Here is a 16,396-nt window from a genome sequence, read left to right as displayed (position 1 = left end):
AAATAATTTCAGGCATCTGTAAATATCTAAACCAGGACATTTATTTTCTTGCAACAGTATTCTGCTTCTAACATGAAGTTACTGCTGGTTTATTGGCACCTGGGATGTATATATGTTATCCTTTGTTTTCCAATTATAAAGTATCAGGCACCATCACCCTTAACTCCTGGATTATTTCTATCTTGAAAGCACATGTCTGTATAGACAGTTCTGTCACCCTTACCTGATCTGTTTGTATCTCAGACAGATACATGAGTGGGTTCTTTTCTTTGGTGTATTGAGGAATGTGGATGGTGACAGACGCCATGCTTACTTGCATACTTCCTGTTGTTACCTATGTAGGGAAGAAAACATTCTAGAATCACATGGGATGCATATAATGTAATGAAAATGATCACAGATCCCAGCAAGAATGAGGGGGAAATGAGGGACCATCAGGAGCAACAAGTGGTATGGTTTGGGCAAGGATCCAAAACTCACTAACTTCAGTTTTTTTCATTTGTAAAATAAAGATCATCAAAGATCAGTGGCCATGAGCTGTACACCTTCCATTCTCACTAGTGAGAATTAAGAGTGGTAACCTGTGTGTGTAAAACACTTGATTCAATGGCTGATACTCTTCAAGAATGTTATTTTTCTGTTAGTATGAATTGATTAAACATTCCATAAAAGAATGTGGCTACAAAATACCATCCACATTTTCTAAATTTCAATATCTGGATAATAAATCAAAATTCTTTTGTCATTTTTAAAATAACAAAACTGCAGAGTCCCAGCTATTTAGTGGACTAGTAAAAATGCACAGAAATAGAATGTATTGACTCCAGGGGGGTAGATGAATTCTTTCTTACTTCCCAAAGTTTCTATGATGTTATTTTCTAAAATAGTTATTATTGTTATTCTCATTATCTGGTCTTTTTGAGACAGTGTCTCCCTGTAGCCACAGTTGGCCTAGATTCGCTATGGAGACCAGGCTGGCCTTGAACTCACAGAGATCCACCTGCCTCTGCTTCTTGAGTGCTGGGATTAAAGACAGGTGCCACTATGCCCGGCTTAAAATGGTTGTTCTTCATAATTTATTCTCTCTCTCTGCACCCAGGCTGTCCTTAAACTCACAGTAATTCTGCCTTAGCCTTCTAAGTGCTTGGATTACAGGTATCTGGCTTTTAATTCTCTGTATAACTTATCCCAATTTTTAGATTAATAATTGCTTACTCATAGATACTTATGGTTATATTGTAATATTGTACTATATTGACTCAAAATATTTTAGATACACATGACTTTTCAAAACCCATATTTGTACCATGTACAGTCGCTGAGTTTCTTAAACAAGAATGGACTCCATGCATACAGTGGTATGGTGATTCTATTCCAAGACACCAGCCACAGTAATACTATTATAGTATTGTCTTGTCGATTTTGATTAATCACGAATATTTGCCTTAAAAATATGTCATTTTTCTCTCATCCAGGACACATATCTAAACATAAAGCCCAACTACTTACCTGTTATCCACTTTAGCACTTCTCAAAGTACAGCACCAGAACCAGCAGCAGCACAGCATTCCTGGGGACTTGCTAGAGATTCACACTTCCAGACCTCACCCCCGACTCCCCAAAAAAACCTTCGGGGATGAGGCCTAGCAGTGTCTGTCTGAATAAGCCCTTGGGATGACATGACTGTACACCCAAGTTTGAGAACCACTGGTGTATTTAAACTTCATTTTATTTTCTCATCCCAGACCACTTTATTTTCTCTCTCTCTTCTGGTTTGTCATCCATACAACAAGCTTACTAACCTTAAGGGAGAAGATGAATTTTGGACCTATATCTTCAAGACTGTGCACAAAAGAAGGAGCAGTCTCATCCGAAGAGACTTCATAAAAGTTGATGTTGGTGGACCTGTTGGATGACATTAGTAAAACCAATTATTTTGGTTTCGGTTTTGCTTTTGAAGCTTCATATTTTTTTTCAAGTCTCTTCTAGCTTAGATTCCAAGCAGACCAGTTTAATTTTAGTTACAAAACCACCAAATGATTATTCTAACTTTTTAAGCTTCCGCTTGTGTGAGAGAGTATGCAGTATTTGTCTTTCTGTTTGCCTGGAGTCTGGATGGATTGAGATAGAAATGCTAACTACCCTGATTATATTAGTATGCATTGTATGCTTGCATTGCATTATCATCTTGAACCTCACAAATACATAGAATTATTATGATAATAAAGATATTTAAAAATACTAAATATGCATGAATGCTTGTAAGTTTCACAGTCCAATGTACATTCCTGAGATTAAATCAATTTCCTTTCAAGCCACACCACATCACTGTCTTTCTGTGGAAAGTCTAGGTGTCATGTGTTTAATCAGCTGTCAAGTTCTTAAAATAGGTACAAAAGGAATAGTCTCACTGTTCTCCACATTGCTCCTACCCTGGCTGGTATGTTAATAAGGTGGACACTCAGGCCTTGCTGGTTGAATGACTGGATTTGTATGCCAGGGTTTTTCACTTGCTATGTCTGGAATAGAGCGATAGGGTGCCAGCCATTAACTTCTGCAACATTCATTACCAGATTCCTTCCAAACAGGACATCAATTTATTGTATTAATCTCTGTCTTGTTTCAAACCAACTCCAATGGTTTGGGGCTGAATTGAGGGTTGATTAAATCTGTTTCCACTGTTACAGAACCACTCTTAAGATCCAAAGATTTTCTTATGACCTCTTGGCTTAGGATCACCAACTAACGTCTGCAAGCACAATGATGCCCAGCGCAGAGGATTCCCCATAGGACATTTGCACATGGGAGAAGCTGGGTAGCTTCCATTTTCTCACTTATTTCCAGTTCTCTGAGGCTAGAGTCCAACCAGGGCAGTTTCTTTGGGTTGTGTGGAATGTAGAGGAGCCGAGGTCAAGAGTAGGGGTCTGAAGAACATTATGCACGTCCCTCCATGTATTTCCAAGGGACAACAAATCTTCATATATTTTATTTATTATTTTTATTTTTCGTGTATACAACTGTATTGCCTGCATGTGTGTAAGTGTTCCTGTGTTGTGCATTTCCCACAGAAGATGTCAGAGGAGAACATCGGATTCCCCTGGAACTGGAGTTATGGACAGTTGTTAGCTGCCATGTGGGTGCTGGGAATCGAACCCAGGTCCTCTGAAAGAGCAGTCAGTGCTCTTATCCACTGAGCCATCTCTCCAGCCAAAACAAATTTTAATTATAGAATGTTCAATCCACTTCCTTAAAAAAATGGATTGGACATTTTCTGAGATGGAATTTTGTTTGCTTGCTGAGACATCCCTCCTTTCCCCCTACTTCTTTCTCTCCCCCTCTTCTCTCTCTACTTCCTCTCCCTCTTTCCCTCTCTCTTTGTAAAAATGTTCTTCCAAATTTTCTAAAGGATAATTTGTCATAGGGAGAAGTGAATACATGTGGTATTTGTCAGTGTCATATATATGAGAATAATGATTTGTCAGCCTTATGGAAAAATGAGACAACTGACTAGGATTGGAAATGGAAAACCCAGTTATGTGCATGAATTATTCTCTTTGCCTTCCAGATGTTTATGTAAACCCTAAACAGAGCCAACTTCTAAGTTGATCAACATGCTCTGCTTTTTGCATTTTAAAGAGATCTGACACTTTTCCATTTTTTACATGTTTTTCCTAAATTACTTATGGGTTATAGTAGCAGTGAGTTGAATTCAGGAGGATCCTGTTGAATAATTCTATTAATATTTATTTTCATTTATTATATTTGTATAATATAGCTGACACTTAACTAGTATTGCGGTAATTAGTAAGAGACATGGTAACTGACTTTTTCTTAGAGTTTGCAAACTGTCCAAAATAATTTTTGCAGTGTGATTTTGATGGCTAAACAAACAATAACAAAGTGAAATTACCAAACATTAATATTGGAGTAGTTACATGAATTATGATTCATCCAGGGATAGGATGTATTATATATGCACAGCCTGATATGAAAACCACTACAAGGCAGAGAAGAATGTTTTACCATTCCTTTGGGGTAAGTAAAATATTTGTGCACATGTGTGTTATGTATATACATGTAGCGCATGGACATATTTTTATAGATAAACTGTGTGTATGGTAGATAGTCTACAATAGCTCTGTTAGCCATTTGTGGGGACTGTTACCAGGGAGGTGGAGAACACTAACCTCACTTTTTGTTTTGTATTTTTCTGTAATGTTTGGATTTTTTATCAGTAAACATGTAATGCTTTTCTTTTTTCTTTTTGTACTTTTTGACTTTATTTTATGTATATAAATTCTGCCTGCATCTATGTAAGTGCACCATGTGGGTGCAAACTCACAGAGGCCAGAAGAGGGCATTGAATCCCTTGGAACTGGAGTTACAGAGGTTGTTTTTAACCATGTGGATGTTGGGAACTGAACCTGAGTCCTCTGCAAGAGCTGCCATGTTCTTAACTGGAGAGGGACTGGAGAGGGACTGGAGAGATGGCTCAGCAGTTAAGAGCATGTGCTACTTTTTACAGACCTGGGTTTGGTTCCCAGCACCTACATGGTGACTCACAACCACCTGTAACTCCAGCTCCAGAGTATCTGATATCCTCTTCTGGATTCCATAGGCACCAGGTCTGAATGTCACACACACACACACATACACACACACACACACACACACACACACACACACACACAAAACACATATAAAGTAAAAATAAATACTTTAAAAAACCCCTAGCTAGCTGGGTGTGGTGGTACATGCCTTTAATCCCAGCACTTGGGAGGCAGAGGCAGGTGGATCTCTGTGAATTCAAGGCCAGCCTAGTCTACATAGTGAATTCCAGGCCAGCTGGGGCTATAGTGAGACCATGTCTCAAAAAGACTGGAAAAAAAAAGTCATAGCTAAGGGCTGGAGAGATTGCTCAGTGGTTAAGAGAAGTGGCTGTTCTTACAGAAGACCTGGGTTCGAATCCTGGCACCCACATTGTGGCTAACAACCATTTGTAACTCCAGTTCCAGGAATCCAACACACTCTTCTGTCCCCTGTAGGTACTGCATGGTGTGGGTGCACTTACATACATTCAGGTATAACACTCATACACACAAAATAAAAATAAATTTAAAAAATTTAAAATACATAGCTAAGATGTCAATTAGCAAAAGAGAAGTACAGTCTTACACTGTTCCATGTTAACATATCTAAAAAATTGTCCATGGTAGAAGAGTAAGCTAACATAGACTTATCAACAAAAGTGTTTAGGAGAATACAGAATCACTTAAGTAAGAAGGAAAGACCTCAGGTAATGAGGTAATGCTAATCTATGTAGCTTTATATGTCTTCAGTTACTTGTTTTAGCACTGGGAGTCCTTTGAAGACTAGTTACTGATTAATTTCTCTGGGTGGATGGCTTGTGCTGTGTTTTGTTTTTTCTTGTGCCTTTATGACTCACTTGATACAGAAGCATTCTTTTATCTTTGCTCATGTGTCTCAAGCTCCAAACTGCAGGACATGTGCTCCTTTTCATTTTATGATCTGTGATTTATCAAATGTGCTCCCTTCTCTATGCTTTTAGGGGCTAGGGGAAGTGAGGCAGGAAGTAGAGAATCTGACTACCTCTAGACTTACTAGGAAAACAATGTTGCATGTTGGTCTCTATAGAGAAGTGGTCTCGGTCTTCATGAAGGTGGGAGCTCTGGTCACCAGGCTTGGGCCTCTATGTACCTGCATGGCTATTCTCCAGTGTGTCATGAAGGAGCCTCACTTGTGAAGAGTGAACTAAGGTAGTATCAGTCTATTAGCACTTAGGATTAAGATTTGTGTGTTATCTGTGTCCTTAGACACCTGTCCTTTGGAACAGTTCAAGTTAACTGCTAGTAACATTTTAACCACTGTTTTCAGGTTTGCTTGCTTTGGAAGGCAGAAAAAGGAAGAAAGCCTTTCTTCATGGATGACTTCCTTTGGAAAATCCCCCATTTCCTCCTCATTGGAAGAAGACTGTAATCAGTCATGTCTGGGATTTTCCATTACGAAGCTAGACATGGACTAGTTTTCATATCAGATTATGAAGTCTGTGACTCCATTTAATATTGCCTGTGTCCTTCCTATGTCCCAGGCATGGTGCTGCATATCATAAATGCTGGCTCCCATGTCCAGGAGCAGGGATATTGCTTGACATCTCATGTGTACAGTAGGATGGAGAGAGTGAGAATGCAGTGCTGGCAGCTCTCAAGTTCCCCAAGAGATTGTTTCGACATCTTAGAATGGTTGGCAGGCACGCTCACTACCATTAAGGGAATTTACCCACAGCATGTGACAAAAGCATTTTCCCTTTGCCTTTCTGGTGCTGCTCTGAGTCAATAAACCTAAAGAGTCAAAGTGTTCCCAGGCACCAGTTGGCAAGTAGGAAATAAATTCATCAGTTAAAACAGAGTAGATAAAGAACTTCTTTATCCATAAGCTGAATGATTTATATACCACAGTACTGTCAATGGTAGCAAGCTACCCACCTCTATAGCAGGCTTTGCCTACCTGGTTAGGTGAATTTCCGCATCATACAGGAGAGGAATTGTGAGGCTGACTAAATTATCTGCTTTGTTTGCTTCTTGGCTCTCACTGTTAAAACAAGTATTAGAAAATACTATTAAAGAGAAATATCATAAATGCTGTCAATCTTCAACTCCCTATTTCATTATGTCTTACCTGAGGGCTTGGAAACTGACAGATGCCTGATTCTGAAGGTTTTGAAGATTGAAGTCAAAGTTAATAGTAAAAGTCACCTATACGTAACATAAAAATTCATCAGTCTACAATGCTTTATAGCCAGAGAAAGTGTTCCCAGCAAAGTAAACTCATTTCCATTTAGTTCTAAATTTTATGTCTTAAAATTTTAAATTTGTGGGCTGGAGAGATGGCTCAGCCATTAAGAGCACTGACTGCTCTTGCAGAAGACCCAGGTTTGATTCCCATCATTCACATGGCAGCTAACAACCATCTGTAACTCCAGTTCCAGGGGATCTGATTCTCTCTTCAGACCTCTGCTGGTATTGCCTGACATGGATGCACTTATATACATGCAGGCAATATACTCATACACATAAAATAAATATACTAAATAAAATATTTTTTAAAAATTTAATTTGTAGCTATCTGTCTAGCTTATTTTAGCTTGCTTTCCAGATAATCAGGAGGGTTTAACTTTTAACTGATGCATATTATCCAGCCACATCTATCTGTCAGAATCACAAAGCTTTATGTTGATCTGAAACTTGTTTACAGCACATTAACCAATGTTGGTCAACATAATTGAACAAAAGAACTTTCCATATTATATATGTACTTGGAAAAAGGGGCATGGAAGAAATTCTACTTTAATTATTTTAAAGAAAATAAATTCTGTGAAAAAACTTTTTCTATGTATGCAGCTGGTTATCTTATGATGCCCATCACATGCTAATATCTAGCAAAGACAATGTTATATTGGCAATTTAACACACGTGCTCAGGTGTGGCTAGCGTGGGATTTGGAGATACAAATGTACCTGCTGTTCACTCTTTAAGGCGGGGTATCCCACATCACAGGTAACAGACTTCTGAGATGAACCAAGCTCGCATGTTACTTCTGTTCCATCAACCTGAACAAGACCAAAGAAATAGCAGCAATTAATTTATAGTATCTGTGTGTGGATTTGTGTATGTGTGTGTGTGTGTGCATGTGTGTATACCCACACTGAAAGATGTACAAGGACTTTTTGAAGTGATATTGGTTTATATTGAAATAGTTTATTGTTCCCAAAGACATGAAAATGTTGTGTTGCCCAAGTGGTAACCATGCTATTTTTAGTGCCAGCTTTAAAGATATACCCGAGAGGCCAAAAGATAGATGAAAATTGAATTTGTCCCCAGAAGGAAATCATAATTTTTATACTGTAGAAGCACAAAAAAAACTTTAATAAAATATTCAGAAATCTTGTACTTAATACCTTTTTTCTTAATGTTTTTGAAATGCATGTTTTCAAGAGAAGAAAAAATATACATGTTGGTGCTTATATTTTAAAGAACTTACAGAATTTTTTGTCAGCTTTGCTCAGTTCATTTTCTCTTTAATGTAAGAGTTGCTATCTGAACCAGGTATGGTGGTACACACCTTTAATCCCAGCACTTGGGAGGCAGAGGCAGACAGATGTCTGTAAGATCTAGGCCAGCCTGGTCTACATAGTGAGTTCCAGGCCAGCTGGGGCTACAGAGACACCCTGTCTCAAAAACAACAACAAAGAAACAAAGAAAGAGTTGCTATCTGGCATAAGCCATTTCAACCCTGAGGTCAGCACAGGCTTTGAACTCTAAATCTATCACGTTCACATTAACTTTAAATGGGAAGAAGCCCTTTTTAATCCTTTAATCATCTTGATCACTTGGAAAATAGCTTTTGCTTCTTTCCTTTTTTCCTCTTCATGACTAGAGGGCAGAGGAATTAACAAGGGGCTCTCACAGCCAAGTGCATTACTGGTTTAGTGATCAGGTCAACTTAATAGCCTGGCTTTGCTGGAATGCATCGCCCTAGCAGCAGCAGCGGGATCTGCAAAGCTCAGGCTAAGCTGTGGGGCTGGAACAACTCAGAGCAAATGCACCACATCTGTCTAGTAGCCTCATCACACAGATGGCTGGAGAAGAGTTACAGGAGTGTCTGGCTGCTCTCGCCAAGTCCTGAGGTAAAGGAAAAAGTGACCCTCGCTGTGAAGCAGAGTTGCCCTAGATGCAGAGCCATACTATGTTCTCATGTGGCTTAACTAACTGGAAGCTGCAAGGTAGGACTGAGCATGCCCAGGCCAAGGAGGGTCTTCAGAACACTCTGAAGACATGGCAGTGTGAGGATGGGGAGACAGCAATGGACAGGGAGTAAGCTACACGGCATTGCTCTGCAGGGTTTTTCACGCACCGGCATGGAGAATGAAGCAAAAAACAAGTTCTCTGAAAAACTGGCCACCACTGCAGTGTTGTAGGCACCTTCCCCTCTGTTTTTTAGTGCAATTGAAAAGGTTAACCTTTTGTTTTGGTTGCTGACAATAAATGGTTGATTTCTGTTAAGACAAGAAAGAAGAGAAAGAGAAAGTCATTAGAGAAAAAAAAGTTATTCAAAAACTTCACTCATTTAAGACATTCTTCTTATTCATTTGAAAATGCTTAACTGTGAAAACTACCTTCATGTTAAAATAATACAAGTAAGTAAATGTTAACTGAATTTTCTTTCTTTCTTTCTTTCTTTCTTTCTTTCTTTCTTTCTTCTTTCTTTCTTTTCTTTCCTTTCATTACATTTCAGGGAAAGAGCTATCCAAATACCAGAACTTTTGTATTTCTTATTGCTTTATGCTTATGGGAATGATAGAAAATGGAATCTAGCTTTAAAATGTCTTTACTATTTTGAATACTCCTGTGGAAAAGAAATCTAAAATTTTATTTTGAATGAATTCCCCCCCCCCCCCCATTTTACATGGAAATTTAAAGTGGAACATACTGAGCAGCTGGTAACTGTTGGACGTCCAGGATCAGATCAGAGATGCAAAGCCCATCGCTGCCACATTCTTTATAGAAAGGGATCTACAACAGAAAAAGCATCATGCTCTTGGGTGAACAACAAAATGTAAAATAATACATACATTTCATTCCATTTACATAAAACTTGAGATCATGGAAAAGCAAAGTTTTAAGAGTGTGTGCACATGTTTAGCATAACCATAAAGAAACAGTTGATAAATACAAAGTATAAGATAACACTTGGCTTATCAGGAGCTAGAGTAAAGTAGACCTAATAGGGGGATACAAAGAACTTCATAGGCAACCTATATGAATTTTTAAGTGGGTGTTAAGCCCAATCCTTTTGGCCTATTTTTTATTCATTTCTCCAAGCAGCATTTGTGGAAGAGCTGTGGTGGCTCTTGGAGCTAATAGTAGAGGAGTGAAGAGGGAGAAAGGCAAAAGTCCCTACATTCATGACCTGGTGTGCCAGGGACCTGTGTACATCATTCCACATAGGCTGCACCCTTAGCATCTCTTGACTACGGAAGCCTGATAGCCAGTCTCCATGTGGGGGGGACAAGCCGTACTCACGCTAAAGACTTTGACAGTGTCAGAGTAGACCTCAAGGGCAGGGCTAGTGCCAGGGTGTTCCAGACTGATGTCCACACGCAGATCCAAAGGATTGACAACATCAGAGGGCTTCTAAAAACAGAGGGGAGGTGAGAGAGTACTAGGTCATAGAAGCTTGAAAAGGAACCTACAAATGTATATATAATTAAGAACGCCACCCACGAACATCATCCATGCTGAGTCATGAAGAATATCCTTATTTTAATGATCAAGGTTTCTGCACTTTTGTGTCAGTTCTGCTGTTGGCCTCTATACTCAGAAGCCTAAAGAGATTTGATTATCATAAGAGCCTGAAGCAGCAATTCTTAGTAGGGATCATAAATAATCTCTTATTTACATATAAATATTTATAATACTTAGATGATAAGTCCAATTTTTATCTTCAACAGCTTCCTATGTCCTTGCCCATTTCTTGGGTTGTTTGCTATGCCCTTAAATTCTTAGTACCAAGAATTAAGGGTCCTTGGGTGTTCTGACCAAAACTGTGAAAGGGGTTACTATGAGTCAGAAGGAAAAGTGCTCAGCCTTGACTTGTCAAGACAGAGACAAGAAGATTCTCTTCCTCCCTCAAGGCCTTGGCTGTACTCTCTAAAATCAGAAAGTAGCAATTCCTACATACCAGACAAGTTTCCAACCACTGGCCCAGTTGAGTTCCTATCAGAACAATGTCTGTATAAATGAAAAACTTCTAGAAATTGGATCTGCCTTCCCCCAGAGTCCATTCACAAGCAAGACTTCAAGACTTGCACCCTCTGGAGAGCCTGAGTATGAGGAAACGCTTCCAGAGCAGACTGAGAACTGGGAACGCTGGGTGTAACTGGTACAGATAGTGAGCAGTAAATAAAGTTTTTCTTCTTTGAGAAAAAACAATCCGCTATCTTCATTTCATTGATACATGTGTAATATCTAACCTCTTCTCTTTAAGCAAAAGAAATTTTCAAATTAAACGAGTAAAACAACTCAACTGATTTTAATGCATCTAAAAATTAAGTAGATATTTTTCCAATGTTATGCTTATCATATTTGTGTGTGTGATATACATGTGTGTTCATGTGTGTATGTGTGGAGGCCAGAGGTATACACTGGGTGGCTTCCTCTATCACTTTCCATGTTATATTTTAAGATAGATGTCTTACTGAACCTGGAGCTCGCTAAGTGGTAGACTGGATGGCCAGCAATTCCCTGTCACCACCTCCCAGAACTGGGATTACAGGCAACACACTGCCACTCCTGGTGGCCTTTAAAAAAGATATGAGCATGGGGATCTGAACTCAGGCCCTAACGCAGCAAGCATTTCACCTACTGAGCATCTCCTCACCCCCACTTAGCATATTTTGAAGTGTGATCTCTGTGCCATCCATCTACAGCAGAATAGGGGTGCCTCTTAAACCCTCACGTCACTCAACCCTTTAAGTACACATTCTAATAGCAGGACCCAAAATATGGGTTTCAAAAAGTTTCTTTGGAAATTCTTATGTATTTGAATGTCTGAGAACTATATTTAGGAAAGCATTTAGGCAGTACTTTTTAATTAAAGTGATATCCCAAGTAGATGACACTTTCAAATATTACTATGTGGTTGCTAAGGGGACATATTTCATATAACCTACAAAATAAATTTCCTGTTGGAATCTTTTTCCTAAGAAGCATTTTTCCTACATGTAAGACTTTCAGGATCTATGAGAACTATAACAATCATGGCATAAGTGTAGAGCAAGTAATCTTTACTATATAATCTATTTTCATTCACCTTTTAAAAACCAGTAGCAGAAAGCACATTTGGGGTTTTCATTTTCAGTAGCTTAAAATGATTATAATTTTTACCTGATAGGAAAAAATGTTAAAATAAATTGTCAGTGGAAAGTTCACCCTGTTGAGTGTTTTTTAAAAAAACTGTGTCATTCATTTAAAAAATTATTTAGTGTGTGTGTGTGTGTGTGTGTGTGTGTGTGTGTGTGTGGTATATATGCACATGGGGGGGCAAAGGAGGACATCAAGAGCTCTGTTCTATTACTCTTTGTATTATTCCCTGGAGACAGCTTAGTCCTGGAACTAGGCTGGCAGTCAACCAGCAAGCCCCAGCAATCCTCCAGTTTCTGGCCCCCATAGTAGTGTGGTTATGGGACACGCATAGCAACACTGGGCTATTTTACATGGATGCTGGAATTTGAACTCAAGTCCTAATGCTTCTGCAGCAAATGCTCTAACACATAGCTTACATCTTAGGCTGTTTGTATTTCTTAGTCTTTTAGAAGAAATGGGGCGAAAAGAGGTCTCACCTGTATGCTAATATGGAACTCAGAACATTTCTGCGCTTGATGTAGAACCATATTCTTTTGCAGGAATCTTTCATTAACTCCTTTAAATAATCCCCTAGAGGTTACTCTGGATGAATATCTGTCCGCATCAAGTGTCATGTTAAACATGATGGCTGTGATTTAAAAAAAAAAAAAAAACACAAAGGAAAGTTATAACAAGGGAACTGTGAAGGAGCAAGCACCCTTGCTTTATTGTTTCTTCTATAAAGAAACTGTCTTTACATTGGTGCTTTAGGCACAGGGTAGGACCACATGGCTTCTGTAATTTCATGTGATAGAGTGCAAGTGACCATGAATACAAAGAAATGTGACTCAGAGAAATGTGGCTTTCATCAGTGGAAAGAAGCCTGTACTTGCCCTCAGGAAAGCTAATGGGCAAACATAGGGCAGCTGCCCCTTCCCTGAGTATTGACTCCATCCTCCATAACATAGAGATGCATCCAGTCACAGAATGCCTACAGTTGAACATGTCTTCATATGCTGCAGAGTTTATGATGAGTCTGGGTAGTTGAGATTGTGATCCCGTTTTTGAGATAATGAACTAGACTAAATGAGGTAGAAGAATTTACTGAGTTAATCCGTCTACAACCAGAGTAGAAATAAAATTTGAGTGGTTTTGAAAAGGAAGTTCATGTTCTTTCTGTTCCTATACCATTGTAAGATCTGAGTGTCATCATGAAAATTAACTCTGATCTCTAAACAAACACACATAGTACCTGGCACATTGTAGATGTTTATGTAGAAAGACACAAAACACTGCAGCAATAAGCTTGAGTTAGAAATTTCGGTTTGAAAGGTAATTCCAGTTTATGAATTGCACGATTCTGCTCAGTTTACTTAACCTTTTTGAATCCATGTTTCTTCAGCAACCAGAGATAAATATCAACTTGGAGAAGTAAAAATGAAAAACCGTGTGATGAATATTGATGAAAATAACTAAAGTCTAAATGATCAGACCTGCTGCCTTTAAGAAAGCCCACTGGCCACATGCCCAACAGTTAGAATATTTGCTGCTACTTATGATACCAACTGCCTTATTTGGAATTACTTTATCAGATTTTGTTCAATATTCTAGAGTTGAATATGTTCTCCAAGACACTAACTCTTTATGTTACCTTTTCAGTATCAGAAAAATTGTACATACTTTTGAGCTTCAGTGACTTAATGAGGCCAATAAAGATGGCTAAGTCATAAAAGAATCAAATGGACACACTAAAAGTACGTGGCAAAGATGATGTAAAGGGAAAATAATGGCAAGGAGGTGATTGGAAAAAGGACATTATTATACACTTCTTTTTAAAAAAAGCTTGATGAGATACATAGTTTCATAAACAATACCTTATTTATTAGATTTATTAGCTTTTTATGTTAACCTTAAACTGGAGTATGCATCTGATTAAATAAATAATAGAAACCCTATGCCTTCAGAATTCTCTTTTCACAGTTGTTGAGATGTGATTCATGCATATGGGCATGGCCAAACAATGAAGTGACAAGTTAACATGATCAGCTTATCAATGTGGACCCGAACACAGCAGGGTAAGAGATCCAAAGTGAAAGGCGCCTAATGGCAAGGAAGGCCTGTGACCTTTATCAGCCAATCAGGGGGAAGGAAATTCTCTGGAAGTGCAAGCTTTGTGGTGTGTGCCAACAGAATAGATGAAGGACATTCAAAATATGGAAGATACACAAGGCACATTCATGCTTTCGGGCCAAGACTGGACAGCCAGCCGTCTCTGCCATAGAATACATTTTCCAGTTTAATTTTAGGCAGACTAGCAACTTAACTACAGCTGCTACTCAGATGGATGTTTGCTCGGTGGCAGGTCTGTGAGGTATGCCATTCAAAGCTGGGTCGGTGTTTGAACACCCGAAAAGAAAGCTTCTGGGTAGATATGAAAGTAGGAAAATATGGAAGTCGTGCTAGATGTGAATCTAACTTCAGCTTTGTGTCCTTGCCTTATGTATTTATTGGTATGAATCATGGCAAACAAATGATCTGAATAGTTTCAGCCTTTAAGTTACTCTGTTTGCAAATCAATTAAATACTAGATGGATGAAACGTTTTGAAATTTTGAGCCAAAATCTGATGGAGGAGGGATTCGAACCCATAAAATAGAAGCAAGGGAAAATGTGAGGCTTTGAATGAAGTATTGATTTGCTTGCTGCCTACAGAGGATGCTGAGATAACGGAGGTAGATGGATGGCTTCAAAGAGGATGCAGGCAGTTCCTTGCTCAGGTCCTGCAGGATGGCTTGTCCAGTCAGGAGAGACAGGATGACAATTTTTGCTGACATTTGCCAACAGTCTCATGCTCACTTTCTCCCACCTGATGGGACACACTTCAGGTTTTTACTCATTTCTTTACATTATTCAGAAAAAGGAAAACAATGGGTGCAAATTATATATTGCTTTCTATCTCCCCTTCATTATTCCATGCTCATTAATTCCTTAAGAAAAGAACAATAGTGCTTTTACTGAGCACATCCTATACACAGCCAATATATGGCACACAGATTTAAAACTAGCAGCAGTTCAGTGAAATCTGTGTGTGCTGAGGATCTAAGTGAGGGATCCGTGGGTAAGAGAGACTCAAAGACAAGAGTAGGCAGAGGCCATGCTGACGCCACAGTGGTTATAATGCTCTGCAGCAGAAGGTCACCTTCTAGAGCTGAGCGAGGACGTGCTAAGCAAACCCTCCATGATAATGAAGCACTCTCAGGCACCTAATGTGTAGCAATTTAAGCATCTGCAAGTAAAGAGCCTTGCTCCTTCTGGTTTGTAAACCCAAACCTCTAGAGAGCTAGAGACAAATCCATCTCTGTACAGGTTATTTCGGTCTACCCACCCACTTGATTGTCCTGCCCAGTAGGTCTAAACTTTGCTCTGAAGCAGAGTTTGAGGATTATTTCAGCATTCTTGTTCAACAAAGTGATTTTGTCTGGAGTGAAGGAACCTTCTACGGCCACATCAGCAATGCTCTGTGACCTGAAAGACAAATGGAAACAGACAGATATAATTATTACCCGGCACACATATGAACTTTACATAGAGGGCCCAGAGCCAATATTGTCTAATTTATCTACCCCTTGTCTTAGAATTTGAGCAGGAAAAGATGGCAGACAGGGACAATGCCTTTTTTGTTTGTAACCATGTTGCCAGCACAACCCACATGCAAGTTTTTAAAAACTTATTTTTAGTAAACAACACTTCATGAGCACAGGATGGGAATCTGAAACAGCTTTGCAAATGAAATGCTAAGTCGTGATCCCTCTGTGTCTTCCCAACTCGAGGTAGGGAATCAGTATTACTCTCTTCTCTCACAAGGGCAAGGGAGAGGGAAGGTAGGTTGATGGGGGGGTGACAGGGCTGAGTACTGTGGTCCTGGCTTTTGCCCTTCTGCCTCCAGGGTTCACAAGGGTCAAGATGTTGGCAACTAAGCTAATGGCAGGAGATGACTGAGGACTGAGTCCATCACAGGGTACCTGTGCTTTCTGATCCTGTTACAGCTCTCTAGAAATCCAACATATGGCCTTGTTTGCTCCTTCAACACTTGAAACAGAATAAATAGCTCTATTTTATCAATGAAAAATGTGTGAAACACAAGATATTTGGTGGCTTTAGTAGTTTACTAGGTACTTACCAGTGAAGAATTAGAACCTACAGTCCCTGAGTCCTGCTATTACTGATATTCCTGCTTCATCAGAATGACCCCTGTACATACCTTTAGCTATTTATTTACAATAATTAGTAATTTCACATTCCTGAAAATTATCAAAAGGAGATCCAGGACCATTTACTTCCTGGCATCACTTGAAAGACTGCTTTAATAGTTCATATGTAATTGTAACTTCTCTTAAATAAACAGCCATAAAACATCTAATAATAAATGTAACATGTCCTCAGGTTTACTAGATCTAAAATGCTCACGTGAAAATA

General features: G+C 39.0%; 1 protein-coding gene across 1 annotated transcript in view; it reads right to left on the bottom strand.

Annotated features, from left to right (window-relative positions):
• The window catches only part of Itga2 (integrin subunit alpha 2), a 106,268-nt gene that overhangs the window by 11,876 nt on the left and 77,996 nt on the right, over positions 1 to 16,396 (bottom strand). The window contains exons 16-25 of the mRNA XM_029563458.1: positions 15,306 to 15,445; positions 12,419 to 12,570; positions 10,101 to 10,211; positions 9,508 to 9,590; positions 8,932 to 9,073; positions 7,535 to 7,627; positions 6,697 to 6,773; positions 6,526 to 6,609; positions 1,803 to 1,905; positions 224 to 334 (exon numbers count right to left, since the gene is read on the bottom strand). Coding sequence (XP_029419318.1) covers positions 224 to 334; positions 1,803 to 1,905; positions 6,526 to 6,609; positions 6,697 to 6,773; positions 7,535 to 7,627; positions 8,932 to 9,073; positions 9,508 to 9,590; positions 10,101 to 10,211; positions 12,419 to 12,570; positions 15,306 to 15,445 — 1,096 coding nt within the window. The remainder of the gene's footprint in view (positions 1 to 223; positions 335 to 1,802; positions 1,906 to 6,525; positions 6,610 to 6,696; positions 6,774 to 7,534; positions 7,628 to 8,931; positions 9,074 to 9,507; positions 9,591 to 10,100; positions 10,212 to 12,418; positions 12,571 to 15,305; positions 15,446 to 16,396) is intronic.

This window comes from Nannospalax galili, unplaced genomic scaffold (assembly GCF_000622305.1).
Source record: "Nannospalax galili isolate Female #2095 unplaced genomic scaffold, S.galili_v1.0 scaffold235, whole genome shotgun sequence".
Lineage (NCBI taxonomy): Eukaryota > Metazoa > Chordata > Mammalia > Rodentia > Spalacidae > Nannospalax > Nannospalax galili.
The sequence above is the reverse complement of the archived record's forward strand: the minus strand, read 5'-3'. Positions and strand labels throughout refer to the sequence as shown.